Here is a 26295-nt window from a genome sequence, read left to right as displayed (position 1 = left end):
GTGGACAGTGTGGTAGCTCCCTGTTTGATGCTCTAATTTGCACATGATGTTTGATGCAACACCCTGCATCTGTCACATCCCAGAGAGTGATTGTTTTCATGAATGTAGATTTAAAACACATCGGTCTACAGTTTGCTCAAAGTTACTTAGGCATTTTAGTCTTTTGACTTGAATGTCTAATAATTCCATTAAAAGTTGTAGCAGGAGCTGTTTTCCTCCCAGAAGAATCTAGTCTCTTTTGACAAGTTACCAAGCTGATTTAGACGGCCTCTGTTTACTACCTTATGTAACTCCTTAGAGTTTCTGGTTGAGAATCAAAGATGAAGGTGAGCATGTAATAGATCCAAAAATAGATAAACTTCCTTCAGTTTCATCTGTTTATTTTTATTTTTTCTTTGTGGCTCTATTAGCATTTATTCATAGTAATCAGACAGAAAATGGGCAGAAACAGAATGGAGGAAGACATGCAGTGAATGTCCCAAGGTTGGGAATCAAACCGCGGACGCCTGCATTGAGAACTAACATCCTTCCACTCTGCCGTTCTGTCTCGTCCAGCCCCAGCATTTCTTTGTATTCTTTCAGTTTAAACATGATGCATCAGTTCATAGAGAACTTTTTATTTTTATTCATACCGCTTGTTATTTACAGTGAAGAACTCAAGAACCCGATGGCACAGATGTTTTAATCCACTTGAAAGGACAAATGGGAAAACCATCTGTTTCTTTTCACTTATCATAAAACCTCTGTAGAAATACTGTCAAAGGGCTACAAGAAGTGATGACAAGACCCAAGGTGATTGCTTTGAGATTTTCCCAAAGCTTTTGTTGTGAAATTTAAAACTGTTTGCAAGATATCTGCGGATGATTAGAAGAAATGTTACAATATGTTAAGTGAATCCTTTGTTGTTTCATCTGGACCATAAATCTCCATTCCTCTCTGTAAAGAATCCAAGTAGCTGGCATGTTATTGTAAGTTTTAATAAGATGTTTGATAATCTGCAATGTCTAATCGTGTTTTAATGAACTGCTTGTGACTGCTTGGCACACTCACTCTGTTACCAAGGGCGGTAACTGATACATTTTCTTGTTTAGTCATTACAGGTTTTCCAGTTAGTGTAGTTGAATAGTCAGTGCTCCGGTTTCTCTGAAACCGTCACTGTTTACACCAGAACGCTCAGCAACAGCAGCATTCTGGCATGAGTGGTCCTATGACAAAGTAGAAGATTTTAGCGCATGGCTGCCAGAGGAAAGATCCATCTTTTTATTTATTTCGTTGAAGAGTGGGTAGGTGAGCAAATGTCAAGCAGTGCAGTGCATTTATTGTAAACTGCTAAACTAAATCTCATTTAAATTAGCTGACAAGATGACATTCAGTAAGTTGAAATGGAAATGTGAAGGAAAAGATGAGAATGCATTAAAAACACACGTGTCACAGGTATTAAAATTGCTTTCATGAGAGAAAAAAGCGTTTGTAGTGTTCAGCTTGTCTTCAATTATCAGAGGTGACTCAGAGCTTTCCACTTTATTTAACACATAAAAGAACTGCTTTGTGAAGGTTGTCTTTTTTCTTATAATTCTCTTTAATGTACATTATTCATTAAGTTGGTAAAAATAGCACATAATGTTACTCCAAGCAGAAAAGCACTGAGATAAATCTAAATCTGCAGGTAATATGTATGTTTAATTATGTGTAGAACAAAAATGCAACATCTTATTTGTTACGTCGTTGTTGTTCTGGCTCTGGGTCATTTTGTTCATATCCTTCCATTCCCATTTTAACCCAGACTAATTCAATTTTGTGCCCATGTATTTAACCGGTGCACGTTTTTAAAGAATTGTTGAGATAAATTATATTAAAAGTGCGCATTTAATGCTTATTTAATGCTCAAGTTTAATTGTATATTATTTTATTTATTTATAGTTTATTTTAATTTCCTTTTGGGTCATTTGACATTTATGAAATATGATCCCTGATTAAACCAAAGAGAGATTAACAATGAGAACCTCCTACTGATAGATATTTTTACTGGAGTTACAGAATCACATTTACTCACATAGGTTAATGAGTAGATTATAGACTTTACATCATCTGTTCTCAAAGCAGGTACGAAAGTCCCCATGGTGGATGTGAGTTGACACGTATGTGTGAAATGTGGTGAAGTAGATGGTTACTTTTGTATGTGCAGAATTTGGGTACAAAACAACCAAAACTGCAATGAGCAGCAGTATGTGCACCTATGTTATAGCCAAGTGTTACGATTTCATCACAAGCGTCTTTCATTTAATTTCATGACCATGTGCCCATTCGCTTACGATTGCCATGAATGTTTATTTTTGTTGGTAGTTATGAATTTAGATGAGTTTTGGAGATGCATATAGAAAAAATTATTGTTTTGCACCCTATTGCCAATGGGAGTTCTAATCACATAAAATTAAGACCAAATTTATTCAGACCTCTTGACTGACCTAAAGTAGTCTTTTATTTTTACAACATGTTTCATCTGACTGGAAGTGATATTAACATTTTGAAGTGACCCAGCTAAAGTCCAAACCTGAATCCGATAGAGAATCTTTGACGGGAGCTAAAGATTAGGGTGTTGGCAAGGAGGCCTTCCAACATCACAGAGTTGGAAGCTCATCACCAAAGATTAGCCATCAAAACACCAGAGGAAACATGCAAAAACCTGGTTGGCAACTTTTAAGAAGTTTTCCATTGCTGTAATTCCAGGTAAAATTTTTCCATTGATTACTGAAAAGCCTGTAAATAATTTTCTACAAACCATTCTTTTTTATAAAATATAAAGAATATAAAATATGAAAAATATAAATTTGTATTTCAAAATTGTTACTATATTTACATTTTTTATAATCTTTTCAGAAATAACTGTCTTAAATTAAACTAATTTTAAATCTAAATCTTCCAGTGGTATGAATAATCTTTTGCTTAGCTGTGTGAGAGATTATGAGCACTGATTATTATTTTAAGTCCCACAACCCTGCCTTCATACATTCTGTGAGTAAATGATCTAAATCATTGGCTTTCAACGTGGAGCGCTGTGGATTTTGTACGAAATAGCCGTGGTTGGGAAGGTACAAAACTGCACATCTATAAAAGCTTGCACATGTGCTGAGTTCTTTCGAATTTACTGTTACAGTTTGTTCACTTTAAGGGTGTTCAAACTAAATCTGAACATTATTCATATTTAAGATGTGAATACAAATGAATATTTTGTGCTCACTGTGTGTCAGAAAACCGCTTCTTCTGTTTCTCTTGTTGGTAATCAACAAAAGCTCAGTTATTTTTAAATCTATGTGACAAGTACAATAAAGTAAAAAAAAAGTATTAATGAAGGTCAGAAATTGTGATCTTTCTATATTTTATATCAGTAACAGTTGGTCATTTTGTAAACATCCATCTCTACATATTCTTCTGAGCATGATGAAGTGAAGTTTTTGCATGAAGATACCAGTTCCTCTTTCAACAGTAGTTGTCTTGTCAGGAACCCAAATTTTGCCTCTAAGTAACATTCAAACATTTTGATTGTTACTTTTGTTCTGTTGCTCCAAACTTTTAAATAATGCATTTTACTGCTTGAGTTTTGCCTTGGGTAACTTCTAAGGCTCCAGTAAAATATGTGGAAGAGCCAAACAGCCAAAATTGACTGTTTTGGAATTTCTCAAGCCGACAGAACTAAGCCGTTCCCAGCAGTTTTTGAAGCATTCATTGCTAATTTCCAGTGGACTTAATGAACCTTTAGTGTGCACGACTCCTCCTGACAGCCTTTACACGTCCAACATTGTTTGGCTGACAGACTTCAAACACAAGCTGAGCTCTGCTAGTTGTCCACTTCTATAGGAAGTTAATCTGCAAAATTCTTCATTATATACGTATGCTTGTAAAAGCAGAGATGACTTAAAAAATGTTACATTCACCATTGACATTATAATAATATAAATAATCCCAAAAATGTAATATTTGCATCTAGTACGAGTGATTTTCTTTGATCAGTCCTTACAAAAGGTTGTTTAAAGATAAAGCTGTTTAATGATGTTTATTTGACTTACAATTGTGCAACAAATAGCCCTCAGTACCTTGTTAATGAACTCTGTGACATCTTTGTCTACATCACTTCAAGCTTTTGCAACACGTTTTGCAGTTCTCAGCTAGAGCCTTTATGCATCTGTTCTTTCCATTTCCACCCCTTAGAAGTAGTGGATCCAGCTCCGTAAAAACCACTGCTTTCTCAGCAACAAGTGTTTACCGAGAAAGCACTAGTTGAGAGTCAGCAAAAACCATCCATCCATCTATTGTTTAAAGCCGCTTTTCGTCGCAGGGGAGCTGGTGGCTATCTCCAGCAGTGCAATGTTTCACGTTCTTGTTCTCTGGTGAGTTCATCGCTGCTGTGTTCACAATCACTGCTTTCAACTGGATTTGAATTTTTTAATACCTCTGAAGGAGTTTCTAAATTCTGTTGAATGCTTTCAGCTGAATTTATAAATCCTGCTTAAAACAGTGTGTCTTACTTTTTCTAGCACTCTTTGTAATAGTTTGGAAATGCTGACCAGCAGTGTGAAGAAACCTCTCAAACTGCAGTTTAAAAAAGAAAACCTAGTAGGTAAACTGGACTGGTGATATAAAGACATAAGTTTGCAGGGATGATGTGACAAATTGTGGGATTTGTGTAGAGAAATGGTTTTGATGCGCTGCAGTTGCAGAGGAATAATCAAACATTAAACAGAGGAGACATTTGGAGACAGAATGACTGGTAGAGAACCTGCTCAGAACCATCCCTGGGCTTACAATGAAACTGCTCCAATAGAGAAACATCATTGTATTGATTCATGTATGGAGACTTTGTTTCCTCTGTTAAAGCTCGCAAACATGCATCCTAGTTTTGCGCAGCTTAAAAGGTGTAATTTATTTGGAATAAATGATTAAAAAATAAAATGATCAGAGATTTGGGTGTCAACCAGAAGCCTTTGTACATTAGCATGTTACGGACTAACGCCCAGATTGTGTCTATTTGTCTCTATGTTCTATCTGATAATTCCCAAAGGTTTGCAGTCAAATTCACTCCTCTAACCTGCTGATTGTCTTTGTGTTTTAAGATGATTTATTTGTCCAGTCTTTCTTTTTAGTGCTTCTTTTGATACTGGCCAAATTAAGTGTTTAAATGCAATATAAGCTGTTTCTTCTCAGCCACGGTTCTTTCTAAAAGGAAACAGTAGAAGTCAGGCTTGACTGAGGATCACATTTCAGACCAAGGCTTGGACAGATGGATAGCCCCTCCATTCACCTCCACTCCAGAGTTTTGACTCCGAGTGAAACAGCTGGAGGCAAAAGCACTTTGGGGAATACAGAAACCTTTGTGCTCCATGTATCTGTAAAGACTGTCATTTTTAACTCCTCTCACAAATTCATAGTCCACATTTAAATCTGAAACCTAAAAAGTCTACTTGAGCTTTTGTCATGGAAAGTCTGCTGCTGCTTTGAGGTTGCTGCCATAACAGTGTAATTTGATTTATCACAGCAACATTCTACAATAAGCTAATGTTTTTTTCTGAAGGCGCATCAGTAAGAATGCTGGAAACCCTTTAAGAAGCCATAACATTTACTGGAAGCACTACATAGCATGTCTTTTAACATCATCAATTGACCCTATATACTCTATTTTAGCTGCCAGCAGTGATAACAGGGGCCATGCCTAATATGTGTCCATGTGTTTCTGAATGCATAGAAATTGTTCAGCAGAAATAAAGGCAGATACATGGCAGATGCATGTTTTCCTGCATTCAATAAAGAAAAACATTCATTCTATTTGCATGACCGATTGAAAAGCTCTAAAAACAGAAGAGGCGTTGATATTTCTGCAGTGGTTAAGATAAATGTTGATGCTGGTGTGCCAACATCCAGGCTCAAGCTTCTTCCAGCAGCTTGGGTCAATAAAACTTCTATGAGTGAGCCTAGCATGTTGTGATGGTGTAAAACACATTAAAGTCTCACTGTGGATGACCTTGTTTTTTACTTATTGGCTTACATAGTTTACGTTTTACTTCATTGCAGTATATTTGTTTTAACGGTAGGACACAGTCTCTTACACCCCATTAACTAAGTCCATTGGTATTCTGTCAACAACATGTTGCTTGTCCATAAAAAGTCAATAAACACAGTAAAAGTTCACCTTTATTAATACTATTTCAAAGCAGACTGTTCTCACTGTTTTTTCCCCTATTTACAATAGGACTGCATGATTTCAGGAAAATATGTAATTGCGATACTATTGCTGAAAATTACAACAGTTTCCTGACTTTTTTTTTTTTACTGTTACACAACATCTCCACCACTAGAAATTAACTACTGCACCTCAGCTACTTAAGTATACATATGAGACACTGATAGTCAAGTTCTGTTTAGCATTTCTTTGATGCTAGCACATACCTAGCTAGTGAAACATTACATTTTTGCATATCGAAACATTTAAATTGCTCACACTTTGGGCCCCTGGCCAAGTGTTCAGGTAAATGCAGGTTATTCATTGTTTAACTGACTTCTTAAAGTTTAGTTAGTAAAGTTGGATTAATGTTTCTAAATATAAATATTATCTCGGTGCTGTGAAGAAAAAAATTACAAAATTGTTTTAATAATAAATTACGGCAGAGGATTAACTTTTTAACTTTAACTGCTAAATGTCCACTTGTGTTTGAAAACATACATTTTTGCACTAAGCCCTGATTTCGTATTCTTCTCAGTGATTCTCAAACTGGCTTGTGACATTACTTTTAGCGTTTTGCTTCAGAAAATATGGACTCATGTCATGTGTTTGGTTTCATGGATAAAGGGTTTTACCTAATGCAAAAGTCTCCACAGTGGAATATGGAAAATATCTTTATTGCTACTCCTGAATTTGCTTAGAACTTCCCATGAATCCCTCAGTGGTGTTAAGAGTCTGAATGTAATGCTCAGCAACAGTGCTTGAGCTCTTTCCTTTAATGCAATTAAAGAAAAAACCTCCAAAGCTAAAAAGAACTTACTGTATCAACTAATACAAAACACCAATACTGATGAGTTTCTAAATTCACCCTCGCTCCGCATTCCCCCACAAACCAGCACTGCCTTTGCTGTCCCCGACTCGTCAGACACTGGCTTTCTGGCAAGTTGTGACAAACTGTCATGTGCGTGACTAAATCGGCTCAACAGTGCACTGTTGGTTGGAGAAATCACTCAGCCATTACAGCTGCTGAGCGTCTGTGGAACAGCTTCAGGCAGGGAGGTTTGGACAGACCCAGAGTCGGGAGAGACTGTGTTCTCTGCAGTGGGAAGCACGGTTGATGTGTCTTCCTAACCTCTTGCAAACAGCATGCCAGCACAAGTCTCAAACAGCACCCTCCTCTATCCACTTGTAAATTCACTGGCTCGGCAGCACAGGAAGGGAATTTAAATTAGGTGTGACTAACAGCAAGATGGGAATCCAGGCAGTTTCCCCTCCCCTCTTGCTGTGCTCCCCTGGCTACTGGGTTTTGTACACATCCACTTTCCTGCAGTGCTTGAGGCTGTCAGCTTGGTTTCACATTCAAAATGTCTTCAGCTGGAGGTGTATAAGCTCAACCAGACGGGGATAAGAAGATAAAAAGGCAACATCGCTTTGCCGAAGCCTCAAAAAAAAAAAATGAAACCATCAGATTTGTGATGCATTTGTAGCCCTTTCACTTCATCTGCAGGAACCCAGAAATATGTGAAAAATGTTTGCAGCCATGTGTTTTGTAGCTGCATTGACTCACCAATTAGAGCTGAATATGTAGCTAAAGCCAGATATGGCTCCTTCCTTTAGCATTACTCTTGCGGTATAAGATGCATAATGATCTAATCAAGTGAAGAACTCAACACCACACAAACATGGTAAGTCTGAACAAATGAATATAAAAATGAGAACAAACATATTATAATTTTTTGTTGTATGGACCAGTGCCGGAGTCTTCTACAGGTCAGGTTTTACAAGCGCATACATCTCCATGCTCTACATTGATCACTACACTACAGGAAACAACCCATTAGTCCTTTGCCTCACAAGAGGTTAGTCGATTGAGCAGTCTATCTTTCAATTTAGCTCTGGACACATTCAGACTAAGGTTTTATTCCCTTTAAGACTGAATTTAAATTTTCTATTCAAGGGTCCCCCCACTACTTAGCCTTGAACTGCACTTATAAATAATCTCACAGTTCAAAGTATTTTCTATGTTACATTGTGTAGATTAAAGCATTCTGATATATTACATTTGGTATGACTATAGATAATCTCCACAAAATAAATATTTTGTTTTTATTTCCATCAAAGACCATTGACGACGTATGAGTTTTTTCTATGTGATGTCCTGTTTCATAAACACTATCTGTCATGACCTCACGTTAAGGACCAAATGGTGTGGAAAGGGTTACCAGTAGTAAATAGGATATTATGTTCTTAGGAAATTCATCCAAATTAATCCTTAATATAGCTTAGAAAGTTTAGTTTTTAGTTTTCCCTTTTTTTGGATAAATATAAACACTTATCTAAAAACTTTTTATAAATCATAACAATCTGGAGTTTCTAGATCAAATCAACTGATAAGACAAAGGGTGTTGTTAGGTTGCATCCTAAACACACCGTATTGGGAATATTTAATAAAGAACTGTAAAAAAATCACTTGCCAAAACTATATTACCATATGATAGATGCAAATAAATCAAACTATAGTGCAACGTTAGAAGATTTTATTTGACAATATGATTACCTTTCTTATATTGCTGATTTATTTATTATTTTCTTAATCTATTTGTTCTTTCCAACTCAGATTCACACCATTATAAGCCCAAGACATATTGTAGATCTTAACAGCCAGAACCTTTTCCAAACATTTGGCCAAGGCTCAAAATAAGTAAAGAGAGGTAGCGGTCCATTACTATGTCCCTGGGGAACCCCACAGCGTAGTCTAGTTACATAGGCATTGCAACCCTTATTACAAACTATATTCCTTTAGACTCATTTTTAATAAAATATAGATCTATTTCAAAAGCTTTTGGCAGGTCTACAAAAATCTGAAATGTTATTATTAGTTGGTTTAGTGACATCCCTGTTGGTCAGGTAGACAAAAGCCATGCAAGAGGAGTCATTTTTAAAAACACGGAGAGGAATGCTGTAAAGTAGTAGTATGCTCTCGAGACAGAAATCTGTAATCTCAGATACAGTATTTTCTATTTAAAAGTCGTTACCATATAGAAGAGGTTTAGGTAAAACAACCAAACATCCAGATGTCCCCTTCTAGGTGTGGATAATAGATGTCTGAATTGAAAGTTCATTGTCTATCATACGCTTTGGCATAAAACACATATTTGATTGTGTGCCCACTGGTATATTTCTCAACTCCACATCCATGTTCTACTATTGAATCCTGCCTATTGAATCCTGCCTTTATGTTGAGGTTTGAAAGAGCCCATTTCGCTTTAAGCTACTTCTTTCTCTCTTTGTGACAGACTCGGAGCTGGTTTTTGTGAGAACCCATTGGGAATCACTGAAACAGATACTTTTCAAGGTGTTACATTCAATCAGAAAGCTGTCGGTGCTCTATTTTACCCCCCTTTCTGTGTCATCATTTGTAGGCATGAAGCAATTTCCTCATGCCACAGTGTGCCTTCAGAAGGTGTGTTAACGTGGGGTTTAAAGTGCGTGCTGTATGCATAGCTGCTCTGGGTTTATTATGCAGGTGCATTGGGAATGATGTGTGATAAAAAGATACAAAAGGAAATCAGGATTCATCCATTTTATTTCTCGGTGCGTGGGCAGTTGCTCTCAGTGAAAGAGAGAAATAGCAACCAGCCAATTATTTCTGTGATTATTATTGCAAGGAGGCTGATGGACTGCATGTTATTGATGTCGGGGAGGATGCCAGTGGACCTCTATTTCATTCTAATAAATACTCCTTGCATTCCTGCCCCTGGATTTCAAGGAATTATTCGTAGCCGCTTTCCGTCTGCAATGAGCTGTACTTTCCCATTATCTGTTATAGTAATAGTATGCGGGCAGTTATATTTGTTATTATGGGAAGAGACTATTTAAGTTTAGTGGACGTCTAAGTGTGTCTGTGTGGCTTAGTGTGTGTTTTTATGGTCCTGATGATGGAGCTGGCCCTCTGCAGACCACCTGGGCTTACTTTATGGCCAGCTGCAGCGTGCGGGCTATAAACCTCTCTCTAGCAATCTCCAAACAGTGCAGCAATCAATGGGAAATTATCTCAGCCAATCGATGGTCCTGTTTCTCTCTCCTTGCCTCCACTACTGTGTCCTCCATCGCTCCCACTCTCATCCCTCCTTCTCCTTATCCCTCATGTCTCATTTTTGCTGTCTCTCTGTTTTTTTCCACCCACTCTTTCACGCCTTGCCTTCTTCTTTAACTTGCATTCCCTAAAGCTCTCTTGACTCCACAGCACCTATTTTGAAATGCGACAGCTCAGCAGCTCCAGAGCCATTAACAAAAGTCGCTTTTTCACATGGAATATTTATCATTTCTGGACTGAGTCTCCTGGCATCTATCTTGTTGTAAGACCCAGAGATTGTTCTCCCTCTTGTTGTCCTCGGCTGTCAGCCAGCAGTTGCTCAAAACCGTGTTATTGTTCTGCTGTTTGCTGAGGGATATATTTTAATGAGTGCATATAATTGCCTGAAAGACTTTTTCTAAACTGTTGCCTGCCATTTATTACAGAGCCGGTGTGTACTGGTACCAGTTATGCATTAGTCCTAAGATCAGACGTGTCGCAGTTCCAGCTGTTCTCTTAAGATCTATACCATTCAGCTCTTTTTCTTGTCCTCCACAGGCAGAGTTTAATCAGTTTTATTGTAGCAATGGATCACAAAACCATTTGTATGTTAAAGAGGTCATTCAAAGTTATGATTCTCCAGGGAAAGAACACCACACTCTGCAGCTACATTTACCTTTTAGATAGCTGGGAAGCAGTTTGTTTTTATCTAAAAGCCTGAACCATTTTAGCCATCTCTCATTGTTCACACTGTGCAGTTTTTCATCTCCAGCTATAAATGGTTTTCTGTGAGTATCTGCAACAGACGGTTAGGCCACATTTCCAAAGCGTGGTTCAGCTCAACCAACAAGTCATCTGGTTTTTCAATGTGGCCAGCACCTGGTGCTTTATTTTTGGCATCACCTCACAAAGCTGAGACAACACTTGAAAGGGATGTGAAACAACAGCAGTGTTGTCACATGTATACTACCGTGTTGCAGAGATGTTGCAGTCATCAGCATGCAGCTGTCACCTTTCCAACAACTTTTTTTCCTGCACTGGTCAAAAACCACCACGTCTTTACTTTCACTTTCTTTTCATTTAAATAGCGTTTAAATGTTAAATGGTTTGTGTCTAAACAGAAGACAAAGTGACTTCAGCTGCTAAAATACCTACCGCCATGTTGAATGACAAACAGCTACTGTAAAACTTTCAGACACATGTAGGGATTCAAAGAGAAGAAATCTAGCTAAACTGCTAACCAGTTCCTTCAAACATACCTCACTGCAAAAAAACAGTTGCTAACATAAATAATCCTCCACCAGCCAGGAATGAGGTGGATATGCACTCCTCATAACCCAATGAAAGACAATGTTGTTAGTTGTCTCCAATATCTACTGGTGAGAGGTGGCTTGTAGTTATTTGATCAGTGGCCATAATCAGTCCTTTTAACAAGTGGTCCAAACAGGTATCAGAACCTTAATCAGAAGAAATAGGGGTGTAATATAAAATATTCATAAAATTCCATTCAATTAAATAATACATGAAATGTTAGAATTGATATAATTGTGTTTAATAATCAAACTACTTCACTCCCATGACTAAATGGTTACAGTGAAGGGATGAACCGACACATACAGTACAGACCAAACGTTTGGACACACCTTCTCATTCAAAGAGTTTTCTTTATTGTCATGACTATGAATATTGTAGCTTTACACTGAAGGCATCAAAACTATGAATTAACACATGTGGAATTATATACTGAACAAAAAGTGTGAAACAACTGAAAATATGTCTTATATTCTAGGTTCTTCAAAGTAACCACCTTTTGCTTGGATTACTGCTACGCAGCCTCTTGGCATTCTGTTGATGAGCTTCAAGAGGTAGTCACCTGAAATGGTTTTCACTTCACAGGTGTGCCCTGTCAGGTTTAATAAGTGGGATTTCAAGCCTTATAAATGGGGTTGGGACCATCAGTTGTGTTGTGCAGGAGGTGGATACAGTACACAGCTGATAGTCCTACTGAATAGACTGTTAGAATTTGTATTATGGCAAGAAAAAAGCTGCTAAGTAAAGAAAAACGAGTGGCCATCAATACTTTAAGAAATGAAGGTCAGTCAGTCCGAACAATAGGGAAAACTTTTAAAGTGTCCCCAAGTGCAGTCGCAAAAACCATCAAGCGCTACAAAGAAACTGGCTCACATGAGGACCGCCCCAGGAAAGGAAGACCAAGAGTCACCTCTGCTGGTGTGATGGTGTGGGGATGCTTTGCTGGTGACACTGTTGGGGATTTTTTCAAAATTGAAGGCATACTGAACCAGCATGGCTACCACAGCATCTTGCAGCGGCATGCTATTCCATCCGGTTTGCGTTTAGTTGGACCATCATTTATTTTTCAACAGGACAATGACCCCAAACACACCTCCAGGCTGTGTAAGGGCTATTTGACCAAGAAGGAGAGTGATGGGGGGCTGCGCCAGATGACCTGGCCTCCACAGTCACCGGACCTGAACCCAATCGAGATGGTTTGGGGTGAGCTGGACCGCAGAGTGAAGGCAAAAGGGCCAACAAGTGCTAAGCATCTCTGGGAACTCCTTCAAGAGACTGTTGGAAAACCATTTCAGGTGGCTACCTCTTGAAGCTCATCAACAGAATGCCAAGACTGTTCGGAGCAGTAATCAAAGCAAAAGGTGCCTACTTTGAAGAACCTAGAAAATAAGACATATTTTCAGTTGTTTCACAGTTTTTTGTTCAGTATATAATTCCACATGTGTTATTTCATAGTTTTGATGCCTTCAGTGTGAAGCTACAATATTCATAGTCATGAAAATAAAGAAAACTCTTTGAATGAGAAGGTGTGTCCAAACTTTTGGTCTGTACTGTAGTTACATAAGGTGGTTCTAGGTTTACCATCAACGCCATGTAACACCAAGACACAACCTTTAAAGTTTGACTGGTAGACTTAGATCTAAGTGCCCCCTAAGGATGAGCCTCATGTTGTTGTAATAACAGTTTTTACATTGAAATTTAAGTTGTCTTGTTTTCTTTATGAAATCGCAGTATTTTCCCCTAAAATACACACCACATTGGCTGAATTATGGTTAGGAATACAAGCTGGCATGGACCAACTCTGCTGTTGAATCATGCGAATCATCCCTTGGGCTCCAGGTCCGTTTGGCCCTTTGCCAGTTTGTTTACTATTATGTAATAGTTTATTTATCTTGGTAGTACAGTATTGTGATGGATTATAGAGGTAAATATTCCAAGTGTGTATAATTTTACTTAGCATTACATCATTTTCTGAAGATTTAAGATTACATACACTTCTATTAAATGTGTTTCAGATGTTCTGGGCCAGTCAACTGGATTTCAACAGATTACAAGCCTTGATCAAACCAAAATAACTATAAGCGAACTCCTGCTGGGAGATATTATTTATTAGAGTTGTATTACATTTTCTAACATTAGACTATAAGTAAATAACTTTAAATCAATGGTTGTTAAAGCACGCATTATAAAAATTGACACGAGGTCTGTGCGAAACGTCCAAAGGTAGTGATCTTCTTGAAACATGAAGTTTGCTGATGTCATATTAAACCACACCCTAGTTTAATAAACCAATAAACCATAACTTGCAAAAAAAGGCAACCTCTAGAAGCTGATGTCAGACTGTTGTGTTCTCAGCTTGCTGTCTGGGTCCCATGTCAATAAATGATTCATATATGGATCCTTCCTTTCATGTCATGTAAATAAATCTGCCTTTCTGTTTCTAACAATGTAAGTCACTTAAACGTGCTAATATATTTACAATTTGCACTACCTTCTCTACCAGGATTAGGCATGACAGCATTCACACTTTGCTTGCAGTGCCCGTTGCTTGGTTTGTATTCATGAGTGGGGCAAACTGTGCTGACACTGACTAAGTGCTCAGTCCCTCCTTGCTTGTTTTGACTCTGATAATCAGCTTGTTTTCATTTTTGCTGATACATAACATTTCATGGAAATGTCAGTGTGTTATGACAAGAAAAATTGTCACAGCACATTTTGCACATTATTGATTCCTACTCTCGCTCCCCTGTGCAGCACCCAAAAGGAAGTTAATGAGGACAGAACCAGTTGGAGGAGTTAGACGGATTAGCTTCCCACAAGAAAAAGTCTGCCTATGCTGGCACAACACCACTTCTCCAGCTCTGCTTAGTACAACTGCTATCTCTGGGTTTTATGATACAGTTATTGGGCTCTTACCATCTAATATTTATTTTCCCCCTAACAGACACGCTACAGTGGATCGACTCCCCGGCCCTTGTCTACTGAATGTTTCAAAAAGCCTTTTAAACTTGGCATGAAATTCTGTAATGATGAATGTGTCATTAAAGCAGTTTTGGATAACCTTTTTGGCAGTGTTCACCAAATAAAAAATCCCAAGGGGTTTCCGCGCCTAAGCAGCACTCACTCCTGGCAGAATTGACACACACTGACAGCCTTTCAGACAGGTTTGGAAATTGTGAGCAAACAGCGCTTGTGCTAAACACCGTGTTTATGCTGCTGCTACCCACAGAGTTCAGCCATAATGTGACAACATGAAAAAAAGAGAGCACAGGTGACAACCACAGCTCCTGCCTGTCATATTTGTATCATCCCCCCCCCCCCCCCCCCCCCCCCCCCCCCCCCCCATCAGCCATGGGGAGAAAAAGCCAGCTAATGCCATGGTTTGACAAACAGGAGCCCTGTGTGAGGTACTGAGACACAGGGTTATTATTTGGTCTGCAGTTAAGGACAAGGTCAACAGTAGTTATTGGAATCCAGCAGGGATTGTTCTGCAGAAAAGGACAAAGCAGCAAACAGTAGTTTGGGAGGATGATCTCTAATGGAGAAATGTGATCAATACTCGGGATGCTGTTATTGACAGAAAAAGGTTACAGTTACGGTAGATTAGGAGGTCAGGTCTGGTCAGTGGCTGCAGGGATTTTGTTGATTTCATAGCCACGAGCGCTTATATGAATAGCAACGTGCTGAAATCCTGATCTGTTTCATCTCGTCAAACATTCTTCTCTGGCCCTCACAGAAACTTTTTGAGCATTGAATTGAAAACAGGGAGTTTTTACGTTCTCAAAATGACAGCAAGTCTATGCAGCTATGATTACCTTTTCCAACAACTGGATTTAAAAGGAATTAAAAGAATTCTCCATTGTTGCATTCTTGACAAAAGTGCTCAGATATTGACATTGATTAGTGTTGTTCTTCAGTAAACCGATGATGGAAGTTAACATGTTCTGCTTTCACAGCTTTCTGCTGTTCATCTTCCAGATAGAACTAAGACTACTTCTGCTGTAGGGCTACAATTATCAATTAATATGTTGACAATTTGTTTTGATTAACCAATTAATAGTCAGATAGCAAAATGTGCTTAATAGGTGATTTTTTACAGAATTTGGACCAGGAGAAGACAAACCTATGCTACTTGAGATGTTCAGGATAGAGCATATTTACACACAAAAAAGTTTTTTGTTTTTTTTTACTTAAATGCAAAATGTATTTATTTTTTTCACATTTTTGGCTTAATTACTGCTCTGAATGGGCTCTTCTTTCAGCAAATGCCATGTTCTAGACTATGTAAGCTTCATTTGATGATTATTTGATTACTAAATTAGTTGGTGATTATTTCAATTATCGATTAATCACAATTAATCAGATTATTTGTTTTAGCCCTATTCTGCTGAGTTTTCAACTACAGTATCTCAAAGCTCACAGTATCATAAAGCTTATAAAACAGTGAAAATTGATGTTCCCTCAAAATAACTCAACACACAGCCATTAATGTCTAAACCGCTGCCAACCAAAGTCAGTGCAACCCCAAATGAAAATGTCCAAATTGTGCTCAATTAGCCATTTTTCTTCCCTGGTGTCATGTGACTCCTTAGTGTTTGTTATAAGGTCTCAGGTGTGAATGGGGAGCAGATGTGTTAAATTTGGTTCTATCACTCTCACACATTCTCATACTGGTCACTGAAAGTATCATGTGATTCACTGAGACATGACTGCAGGATCATATCCCCGACTCCAGCGTGTCTCTGTCAGGCTTTCTGACCATACGAGCAGACAGTGATTTAAAGAGGAGTGGCAAATGTAAAGGAGATGGATTAGCAAAATTTATGAACAACATATGGTGTAACCCATGACATGTTTCTGTAAAGTGTTGTCTCTGTCCAGACATTGGACTGTGAACACATATTATTTACCCAGGGAATTCACCAGTGTTATTTTTGCAATGGCTTACGTTCCACCATCAGCTGTTGCCGACACTGCATGTGATTTCATCAGCTCAGTTGTTGCTAACCTACATATACAATACCCCAATATGTTTGTGGCAATATCGGGTGATTTTAATCACACCTCACTCTCTGCTACACTTCCAATGTTTCAACAGTTTGTCAGCTGATCTACCTGAGAAAACAAAATGTTGGATTTGTTCTATGCAAATGTGAAGGACCCATACATCTCTAAAGCAAGACCTCCTTTAGACAAATCAGATCACTATCTTGTGAGAACTGTGAGAAGATGGTCACAGGAAGCTGAAGAAGCCCTGGACACACTGTCAGCCACATGGAGAGGACATCAGTGCCATGACTAAGTGTGTGACCGACTATATAAACTTCTGTGTGAATATCACCATCTCCACCAAAATGGTGATATGCTTCCCATTTACAAACCCTGGATCCCCAGTGACATAAAGGACCTGCTTAACAAGAAAAAAAGAGCCTTCATAGAGGGAGATAGGGATTTATTGAGCAGTATACAGAATTAGCTTAAAGTCAGGATAAAACACAGCAAGGTGTACAGAAAGAAAATGGAGAGTAAGCTTCAGCAAAACAATATCAGAAATGTTTGGTCAGGGATGAAGAGGATCAGAGGCTTCAACCAGAAGGACGATCGGACAGATGGATATCTGGACAGGGCGAATGAACTGAACACATTCTTCTACAGTGCCTTGCGAAAGTACTCAGCCCCCTCAAACTTTTCAACCTCTTGCCACAGGCTTCAAACATAAAGATATAAAATTCAAATTTGTTGTGAAGAATTAACAAGTGGGACACAATCGTGAAGTGGACTGAAATTTATTGGATGTGTCGAACTTTTTTAACAAATAAAAAACTGAAAAGTGGGGCGTGCAATATTATTTGGCCCCCTTGCGTTAATACTTTGTAGCGCCACCCTGGGCTGCAATTACAGCTGCAAGTCGCTTGGGGTTTGTCTCTATCAGTTTTGCACATCAAGAGACTGAAATTCTTGCCCATTCTTCCTTGCAAAACCGCTCGAGCTCAGTGAGGTTGGATGGAGAGCGTTCGTGAACAGCAGTCTTCAGCTCTTTCCACAGATTCTCGATTGGATTCAGGTCTGGACTTTGACTTGGCCATTCCAACACTTGGATACGTTTATTTGTGAACCATTCCATTGTAGATTTGGCTTCATGTTTTTGGATCATTGTCTTGTTGGAAGATAAATCTCCATCCCAGTCTCAGGTCTCTTGCAGACTCCAACAGGTTGTCTTCCAGAATGGTCCTGTATTTGGCCCCATCCATCTTCCCATCAATTTTGACCATCTTCCATGTCCCTGCTGACAAAAAGCAGGCCCAAACCATGATGCTGCCACCACCATGTTTGACAGTGGGGATGGTGTGTTCAGGGTGATGAGCTGTGTTGCTTTTACGCCAAACATATCGTCTTGCATTGTGGCCAAACAGTTGGATTTTGGTTTCATCTGACCAGAGCACCTTCTTCCACATGTTTGGTGTGTCTCCCAGGTGGCTTGTGGCAAACTTTAAACAAGACTTTTTATGGATAGCTTTGAGAAATGGCTTTCTTCTTGCCACTCTTCCATAAAGGCCAGATTTGTGCAGTGTACGACTGATTGTTGTCCTATGGACAGACTCTCCCACCTCAGCTGTAGATCTCTGCAGTTCATCCAGAGTGATCATGGGCCTCTTGGCTGCATCTCTGATCAGTCTTTTCCTTGTTCGGGATGAAGGTTTAGAGGGACGGCCGGGTCTTGGTAGATTTGCAGTGGTCTGATACTCCTTCCATTTCAATATGATTGTTTGCACAGTGCTCCTTGGGATGTTTAAAGCTTGGGAAATCTTTTTGTATCCAAATCCAGCTTTAAACTTCTCCACAACAGTATCTCGGACCTGCCTGGTGTGTTCCTTGGTCTTCATGATGCTCTCTGCGCTTTGAACAGAACCCTGAGACTATCACAGAGCAGGTGCATTTATACGGAAACTTGATTACACACAGGTGGATTCTGTTTATCATCATCAGTCATTTGGGACAACATTGGATCATTCAGAGATCCTCCTTGAACTTCTGGAGTGAGTTTGCTGCACTGAAAGTAAAGGGGCCGAATAATATTGCAAACCCCACTTTTCAGTTTTTTATTTGTTAAAAACGTTTGACACATCCAATAAATTTCATTCCACTTCACGATTGTGTCCCACTTGTTGTTGATTCTTCGCAAAAAATTAGAATTTTATATTTTTATGTTTGAAGCCTGAAATGTGGCAAAAGGTTGAAAAGTTCAAGGGGGCCGAATACTTTCGCAAGGCACTGTATAGGTTCAGTTCCTGAACAAGCTCAGCATCCTTGTCTCCTCACCCTGTGCATGCATGGCTTCTTTCCGGGTACTCCAGCTCCCTCCCACTGTCCAAAAACATGACTGTTAGGTTAATTGGTCTTTCTAAATTTCCGTTAGGTGTGAATGGGTGTGTGCATAGTTGTTTGTCCTTTGTGTCTCTGTGTTGCCCTACGATGGACTGGCGACCTGTCAAGGGTGTACCCCGCTCGTAGACAGATGGAGATGGGCACCAGCTCCCCTGTGAACCTGTACTGAAGAAGAGAGTATGGATGGATGGATTTATGTATGGATGGATGGATGGATGGATGGATGGATGGATGGATGGATGGATGGATTGAATTGAATATGTTACTTCATGAATCTAAAAGAGGATATAAATGAAAAATATTTAGCTCTGCATGAAGATGGCCTAGGCAATAAGAAGATTGGCAACACCCTGAAACTGACCTGCGGCACAGTGGCTAAGACCATTCAGCGGGGGTCAACAGAACAGGTTCCACTCACAACAGGGCTCGCCATGGTCGAACATAGAAACTGAGTCCAGTTCATCTTCATGGACAACATTGCTCCAGCTCATTAAGGTCGCATCATTAGGGAACAGCTGCTAGAAACTAGGGTACCTCAAATGGAGTGGCCTGCACTTTCTCCAGACCAGAATCCTATGGAAAACCTTTGGGATCAGCTGAGTCGATGCCTAGAAGCTCAAAACTTTGTACCCCAGAGCTTCAATGGGCTGAGGGCCACCCTCCAAGAAGAGTGGGATGCCATGCCTCAGCATCAATAAGTCAACTTGTAAACAGTATGAGACGCTGTTGTCAAGCTGTAATTGGACGTTATTGAAACATTGACATTTTTTGTTGTGGTATACCCACCATTTTTGTAGGCCTTTGTTTCAATACATTTTTTAAGATAAGAAAACCACCATTTCATGCTTGTATTTAAATGCCCTACTTTCATGAGATATCAGTGTAGCATGAACCTTTTACATTATTCATACATTTCACCCAGAAGCAAAATATCCTAAACTTTTTGTGAGTAGTGTATGTTTTTTGGGTGTGTTGTCTAGTATGAGTTCTTCAAAGTCCAATTTTTGTCCTAACATCCAACATCAAGAAACTTAAAATGTTTAACAGAATATTCAAAAGATTTATATTGTACATTAACCAGCTTTTGAGTCCTTAGACATTCCTCCAGTTCAATGAGAATAAAGGATTTATCATTGCTAACAACACATCTGAAAAGCATTAGCTTGTTATGTCTGTCAATAAGAGGTTTAATGGATCAATTTGGACCAACTTCAGGAAAAACATCAACTCAAGTGTATGTATGATGTTTATTTTAAATGACTGCAGTTAACTAAAGTGCTACAAAATTAGACAACATGGCTACTGAATGGTAATGTTTTTATTAACATTCTGTATGAATTGATATGTAAATGAATAAATAATATTTAATGTAAAACATTTCTTAAACATAAATACAACCGTTCCTCACCAGAATGTCGTATTTGTAGTCATTTTACTGTTAGCTTTTTGTTGCATTAAATAGTACTGTAATTAAGTCTGTCACAAACCACTAAATTTAAACACATTTTGTTTTGTTGCCAACAAAAGCCATTCCCCAGTCTTTGCTGTTGAATTACAGGACTCATTGGTCTTTTCCTTCATCATCTCGATGTCTCTGTGCATCAACCCGAGGCCGCCTGTAATCAGCCGGCCTTGAGCTCTCGGAAAGGTCATTCTGTCCCTTTGATGGTGTTTTGATTCATCCCTTCCTCTTTTCTCCCCCTCCCCCTCTTTCTTGCAGGGAAGCTGGAGAGCCACTACCACCAGGGTGCCAAGAAGGGGCTGCTCCCATCAGCTGCAGAGTGACACTGGAGGAAAATCTCTAGAGGAACATGGCAAATTACCATTTTCGGGTCTCACTTTGGACTGTAGTTTATGATCAAAGCTGTTTGAATGTTTGATTGTAATTACTTGTATTTGCAGTAAACAAAAGAAATCTTGATTAAAGCTACTCAGTGCAAAGACAAATATTGTACAAGATTATTTTATACATATCTATAAAATAATTTCTGTTTAATTACAGAAATAAAAACACTTTGAACTGTCTTTGTTATTGCACACAAGCTTGATTTACAGAACATAAACAGTTGCAGTTAAGAATAATGACAGCTGAGTTAAACAGCTACAAGAGAAATGCTGTTCGACTTCCCTCGCTAGACGCTGGCCTGTCATTACCCGTCTTTCACTTAGGGCCACATTTACACGAACAATAGCACTTTGTTAAAAAAGCACAGCCTTGTCATTAGTTTCAATGAAACCATTTGATTACAGCAGCAGGGGGGGTTGGTGCCAAAGGCGACAACCAACAGGGGAAAGAAGAATGCAGAAGATGGTTAACTGTGGCTGAACACTGCAATCAGACATCCCCAATCAACACACTGCTTTTTTTTTTGCTTTTTGTTTTGCTTTTTGGTGTTGCTCTGATTTACTTATTCACCTCAAAATGATAGATCAAAGGTAGAAAAAACAACCACTGATGGTTGTTAGGTCTTCAAGTCAAAACCACTCTCTAAATCCTCAGTTTAGGATTTACCTTTAATGGAATTTTATCCTCTTTCCGAGTACATGTAACAACATGCCGGAACTAAGGAGAACACTTGAGCACATGGGTATTTTCATTAGGACAAACTTAGAAATTGTCTTCTTTGAAGCGTCTTTAAGATAAAGTCACTGAGTAATTCAGGTTTTGACATTTTACAATTGATAAAAGTTCACTCGAGCGCATGGTTTCTGAAAGAAATCACCTTATCTTCCTCTGTTAGGTCCTTCCTAAAAAAAATTATAGAAAGCTGCAGTGGGTTGTTTTAATTTGAACTGCTGTGACAAGGACTGTTCTTATCAACCTCTTAAAGAATTTGCTTGCATTTTTTAAACATGAAAGGATTAGATCAACATTGGCTAGAAATCAATTAAACTAACCTAAATCTTTACAATCTGTACAGGTATCATGAATTTGATTAATGGCTTTATTAACTATTTGTTTCTCCATTTTACTTTTGTCCTCACTTATTGTTTGATTAAAGTTAGCCAACCTTATCCACATCCAGACCAAAATCGTTCCAGATTTCTCAGAAGACAACATACGCTTATGGATGTGTTTTGGAGTTTCATTTTTAATGCAGATTGGAATGTGGGCATGTCTTAACAACAAGCTGGCGTTTGTTTGAGTCAAAATTCTCTCATGGTACCCACAGAGACCAAAGGGTTTCACTATCAGTCAATTTCTTGTTATTTTGTTCAGGTTGTTGGAGGCTAATGTAAAGAAATTTCATAGTTTTAATTAATTTATTTTATTTTATTTTCTTGTTTTTTGCTAAATATGTGCATGTAGCCATAAATATAACTCATGCTTGCAGCATTGCTTATAAACACAGATCTAAAGCCATGAATGTAACACGGGTTTTAGTTCATAAAACCGGATTTAAAACCCTAAATGTAACACTTGTTTGCCGTTTAATAAAGCACATATGAAGCACGTAAATGTTACACATGTTTTCAGGTTATAAACACAGATCTGAAATCCAGAAGGTAACTCCTATTTGCAGTTTATAAACACAGATGAGAAGTCAGAAGTACCTTTTGGGGTTGTAAATAGCATTCACTGGCAATGGCTCTTGTTTAAAATAACATTAAAACAGAGTGTTAAGGCCATTTGTATGTAGGGATAACAGAATAAATAATGTGATTTATGTAGATAAGCTGCCTCCTTCCCCATGATCACATTTAAACTTTTACTGGAAGAAACATTTTTAGTGACTTAATGATATGCCTCCAACTTTGCTCTCAGGGTGATTCTTAACTGGTTCTTTTAATAGAACCAGTTTAGATCCAGCTTCAGCACCAGCCCTAATTTAACACTTCACCCGCTTTGGTGGAAACCTAACTAATATTTATTGGAACTAGAACAGCTCCTGGTTAGGTTGAAGAATCATTATTGTGTGGAAAAAAGATCAGTTTGTTGTCGTAATACAGCCTTTGAAAAGTAACGCCTCTCCAAATGCTTCCAGTTACAGTACGCACTTCTAGCGCATACAAATATGCAGTTCATGTATCCAGTAAAAAAGGCAGCATTTTTGTTTCACATTTTAACTTCCACATCTTTAAATAAAAATATCCAAAGATCACAGAATCTCAGGAGTGACTGTATCTGGTATCCCCGAAGTGTTTTAATTAAATATACAGTGCTTTTATTAAAGTATGCACACTCTGGTTTATTTGTTTCTAACTGCTGCTGTGGAAGGCTGTTCCTGACATATTTCATGCACAATGTAAGTTTATGTTTTTACTTGTTTCTGCATTGCAATGTGTGCATGTGTATTCCTCTCAATTATGTTGAATGGCTCTTTGACTAAGCTGTTTCAAGCCTGAGGGTGTGTTTCACCATGGTTTGAAAAGCATAGTGTGATTCACCAACACTCTGTCTCTCTCACACACACACACATGAGGTTGTTATGTTTTTGCCAGTGCCTAGCATTGTAATTCGCTGTTGATTAGCTTAGATTTACCCTTGTTTGAGTTGCAGATTACACACAACTCTGTGCTCCACTCCATTCAGGCAGAATTGTACCAGCCCTCCCAGTAATCTCTCAGCCAGAGAATGTAAGAGGTCTCCTTTGTAAAGATCTTCAATAGAAGGTATTTTTTGTCAGAGAGGTTGCCCAAGAATTGAGTGAACTGAGCCCTCTGTGAATTAGTGATGACAGCTACTTGCCCTGTGGGTGGCCTTTTTTCCTGTCTTCCAGATCAGCGGCATTTCTCTGGATGGGAACAGACATCCAAGTTCACATAAACAAGGGCTGTTTGCTGTTACACTAAACAATTAAGCACATGCAGTTTTTACTAAGCCTCTTTAAATAAACACCATGAGATCATGTGCTGTTGGTTTTTCTTGCACAAAAGATGATGTGAAGTGCTTGAGTGGTGCAAAGACCTAACTGGAAAAAGGCCTGACCTACAGTGAACTGATTGATAAAATAGTTGCAACAATCATCCAGTTTGCATGTGAATAGTCACTTCCACTTCATTAGATGGAGAGATAGATGAGAGGTTTTTTGAGTTTGTACAAAAAAAGGGTTGTGATATCGAAGAGTCTCTGTTGGGGATATTGACCTGCAGCAAAGAATGCAGTATTCATATTCAGTTTCTTGGAAAGATTAATTAAGGATTATATTGTTCTTGTTATTCAAGCTAAAACTAAATAGTCTGTATTTTAATAATTTTTCCACACTAATTTTCACATCCATAACCATGCATTACATCTGAGGCTGTTCACTTATTGACTTGCACCTTTTCCTTTACCTTACGCATGTATACATCTGAGGCAGTGTCAGGTTAAGTTCCCTGATATACTTCTAAGGAAACCAGGAACTGAACCACCAACACTCTGTCTCTCAAATGAGGAGAGTTGACAATCAGAATCAAATATAAATCAAAACAATAAACTTATTTGCAAAAAAATACTTTGTTATTTGCTTTAACTTTGATGTATTAAAGTTACGGCAGCAATAGAAGGAAGAAAGTAGTACACTGTGGGATTATTGTTAGATTTAAAGAGGACACATGTTACTATGGTTGTTGAGCAATTATTTAAGAAACCTAAAATAGTCTAATGATGAAATTCCAGACATCAAAGATTGTAAATTTGGAGTCCCACAAGGTTTTTAGTTAAACAGACATGTGTGTACAGTAAGAAGTGAATGTGGCTCAGCACACAGCCTTGGGGTCCCCCAGTGCTGAAGGACAGAGCAGAAGAGTGATGAGCTCCCAGTCTGACTGATTGCGACCAGTCCTTTAGGAGGTTCTGAGTCTACAGGAATAGTCTGCGGGATAAGATGGTGTCAAATGCACTACTGTAGTCCACAAACAACAGCCGTGCAAATGATCCTGCCACAGCTATTAGCAATTTTAGAGAGGAAGGCTTTCTAGAGTTGTTTTCTTATTCCTGCTCAATTTTTACATAAGGAATTTGTAATTTAATGAAGTTTATAATTATTATGATAAAACTGGAATAAAACAATTCTAAAGTGAACTGAGTCTAATAGTGATAAATTAGAATTACTCAAAGAAAATGTCACATTGAGACTGATGCATTTCATTGTTATTGGTATCATGTAGGATTATTTCAAAGTTAAATATTTTAAACTTCAAGATGTCAGTTTTAATTTAATGAAATATTTTAAGTAAGTTTAACATTTCAGAATACAGGGATGCTTTTCATCAAAAACAATGCATCAGCAGAGTAGATATCTTAATCTAGAATACACAATCTAATTAAGATCCAGAAATTATTGTTTGGTTTTAGGGAAAACTACATGAGGTCAGGAACCATCCTGAAAATCATTAGAACTGAATTCTGCTTATTACTTTGTCCAGTTGCAATTGCAACCACCATGCAGGGAAGAAGAAATACACACAATCCATAAGAGCTGTTTAACAAAGTTCTTGTGAAGTTTTAAGAACCATGGAAACGTCAGATGTTGTAGTGTTTTGGAAGCTGGCCTACTTAAATTAACTGTGTTCTTGTTAAAAATCTGTAAAACTAGTGGGATTTGCTAAATGTTGACCTTAGTATCCAGGCAAACTTAGGCATACCAGGATTTAAGTATGGTCATTTGTTAGACAGAGGTTGTGTGGGCAACAAGTTGAAATAAACAGTTTATCACTGTAAGGTTTCATTTCATTTTAAAGGTGCAGCAGCTATATTGTATTCAAAGTCGGGATTGGTAGGAAACCCGTGACTTCCAGCTTCCAGTTGGAATTCCAGCTTTAAGAGGTGATCCAGGTAATTTTACCTGACCTGAAACTCTGTATTGCTCCTTCTGAGTCACAGGCCAGTCTCGACCTTAATGAAAGGAGTTCAGTTATCTTTTGTGCCTTGTTCAGTAGTGGTGGCAGGAAGAATCTGGCTATCTGAGGTATTTTATAGATTAAAAAAAATAAGCTAGGTTAGAAAGCAAAGCTCTAGATCTGGGACACAAGTGGCTAAAATCAGTTTCCTCCATTGGAGGGTTTTGCTCCACCTTTAAGTGAGGAGCTCTATCATCTGTGGGTGGACTGGTGCATCAAAAGAAGTCACCTGAGGTAGTTTGGGCATTTGATCTGTTCCCACCAGGATGAGACTCTCGGGTAGACCCAGAACTCCCTGCACAGACTTACAATATATATTCCTTCTAGTGTGGGAATGCCTTGGGACCTCCCAAAATGTGTTCAGGAGTGGAGGTGGGTATATGATTTCTGGGTTTCTCTCCGGTTCCTGTTACCTATGCAGCCCAATCTCTCAAAATCCAAAGATCCTGGATATAAGTCAGAATATAACTCTTCGAAGTAGAAATGG

The 26295-nt window shown here is 38.5% G+C and overlaps 1 protein-coding gene across 1 annotated transcript in view; it reads left to right on the top strand.

Moving 5' to 3' along the window:
* The window catches only part of trip4 (thyroid hormone receptor interactor 4), a 141505-nt gene extending 120497 nt beyond the window's left edge, over nt 1-21008 (top strand). The window contains exon 13 of the mRNA XM_047362352.1: nt 20704-21008. Coding sequence (XP_047218308.1) covers nt 20704-20768 — 65 coding nt within the window. The 3' untranslated portion in view covers nt 20769-21008. The remainder of the gene's footprint in view (nt 1-20703) is intronic.
* The last annotated feature ends 5287 nt before the right edge of the window (nt 21009-26295 follow it).

Source organism: Girardinichthys multiradiatus, chromosome 4 (assembly GCF_021462225.1).
Source record: "Girardinichthys multiradiatus isolate DD_20200921_A chromosome 4, DD_fGirMul_XY1, whole genome shotgun sequence".
In the NCBI taxonomy this organism is placed as follows: Eukaryota; Metazoa; Chordata; class Actinopteri; order Cyprinodontiformes; family Goodeidae; genus Girardinichthys; species Girardinichthys multiradiatus.
The sequence above is the reverse complement of the archived record's forward strand: the minus strand, read 5'-3'. Positions and strand labels throughout refer to the sequence as shown.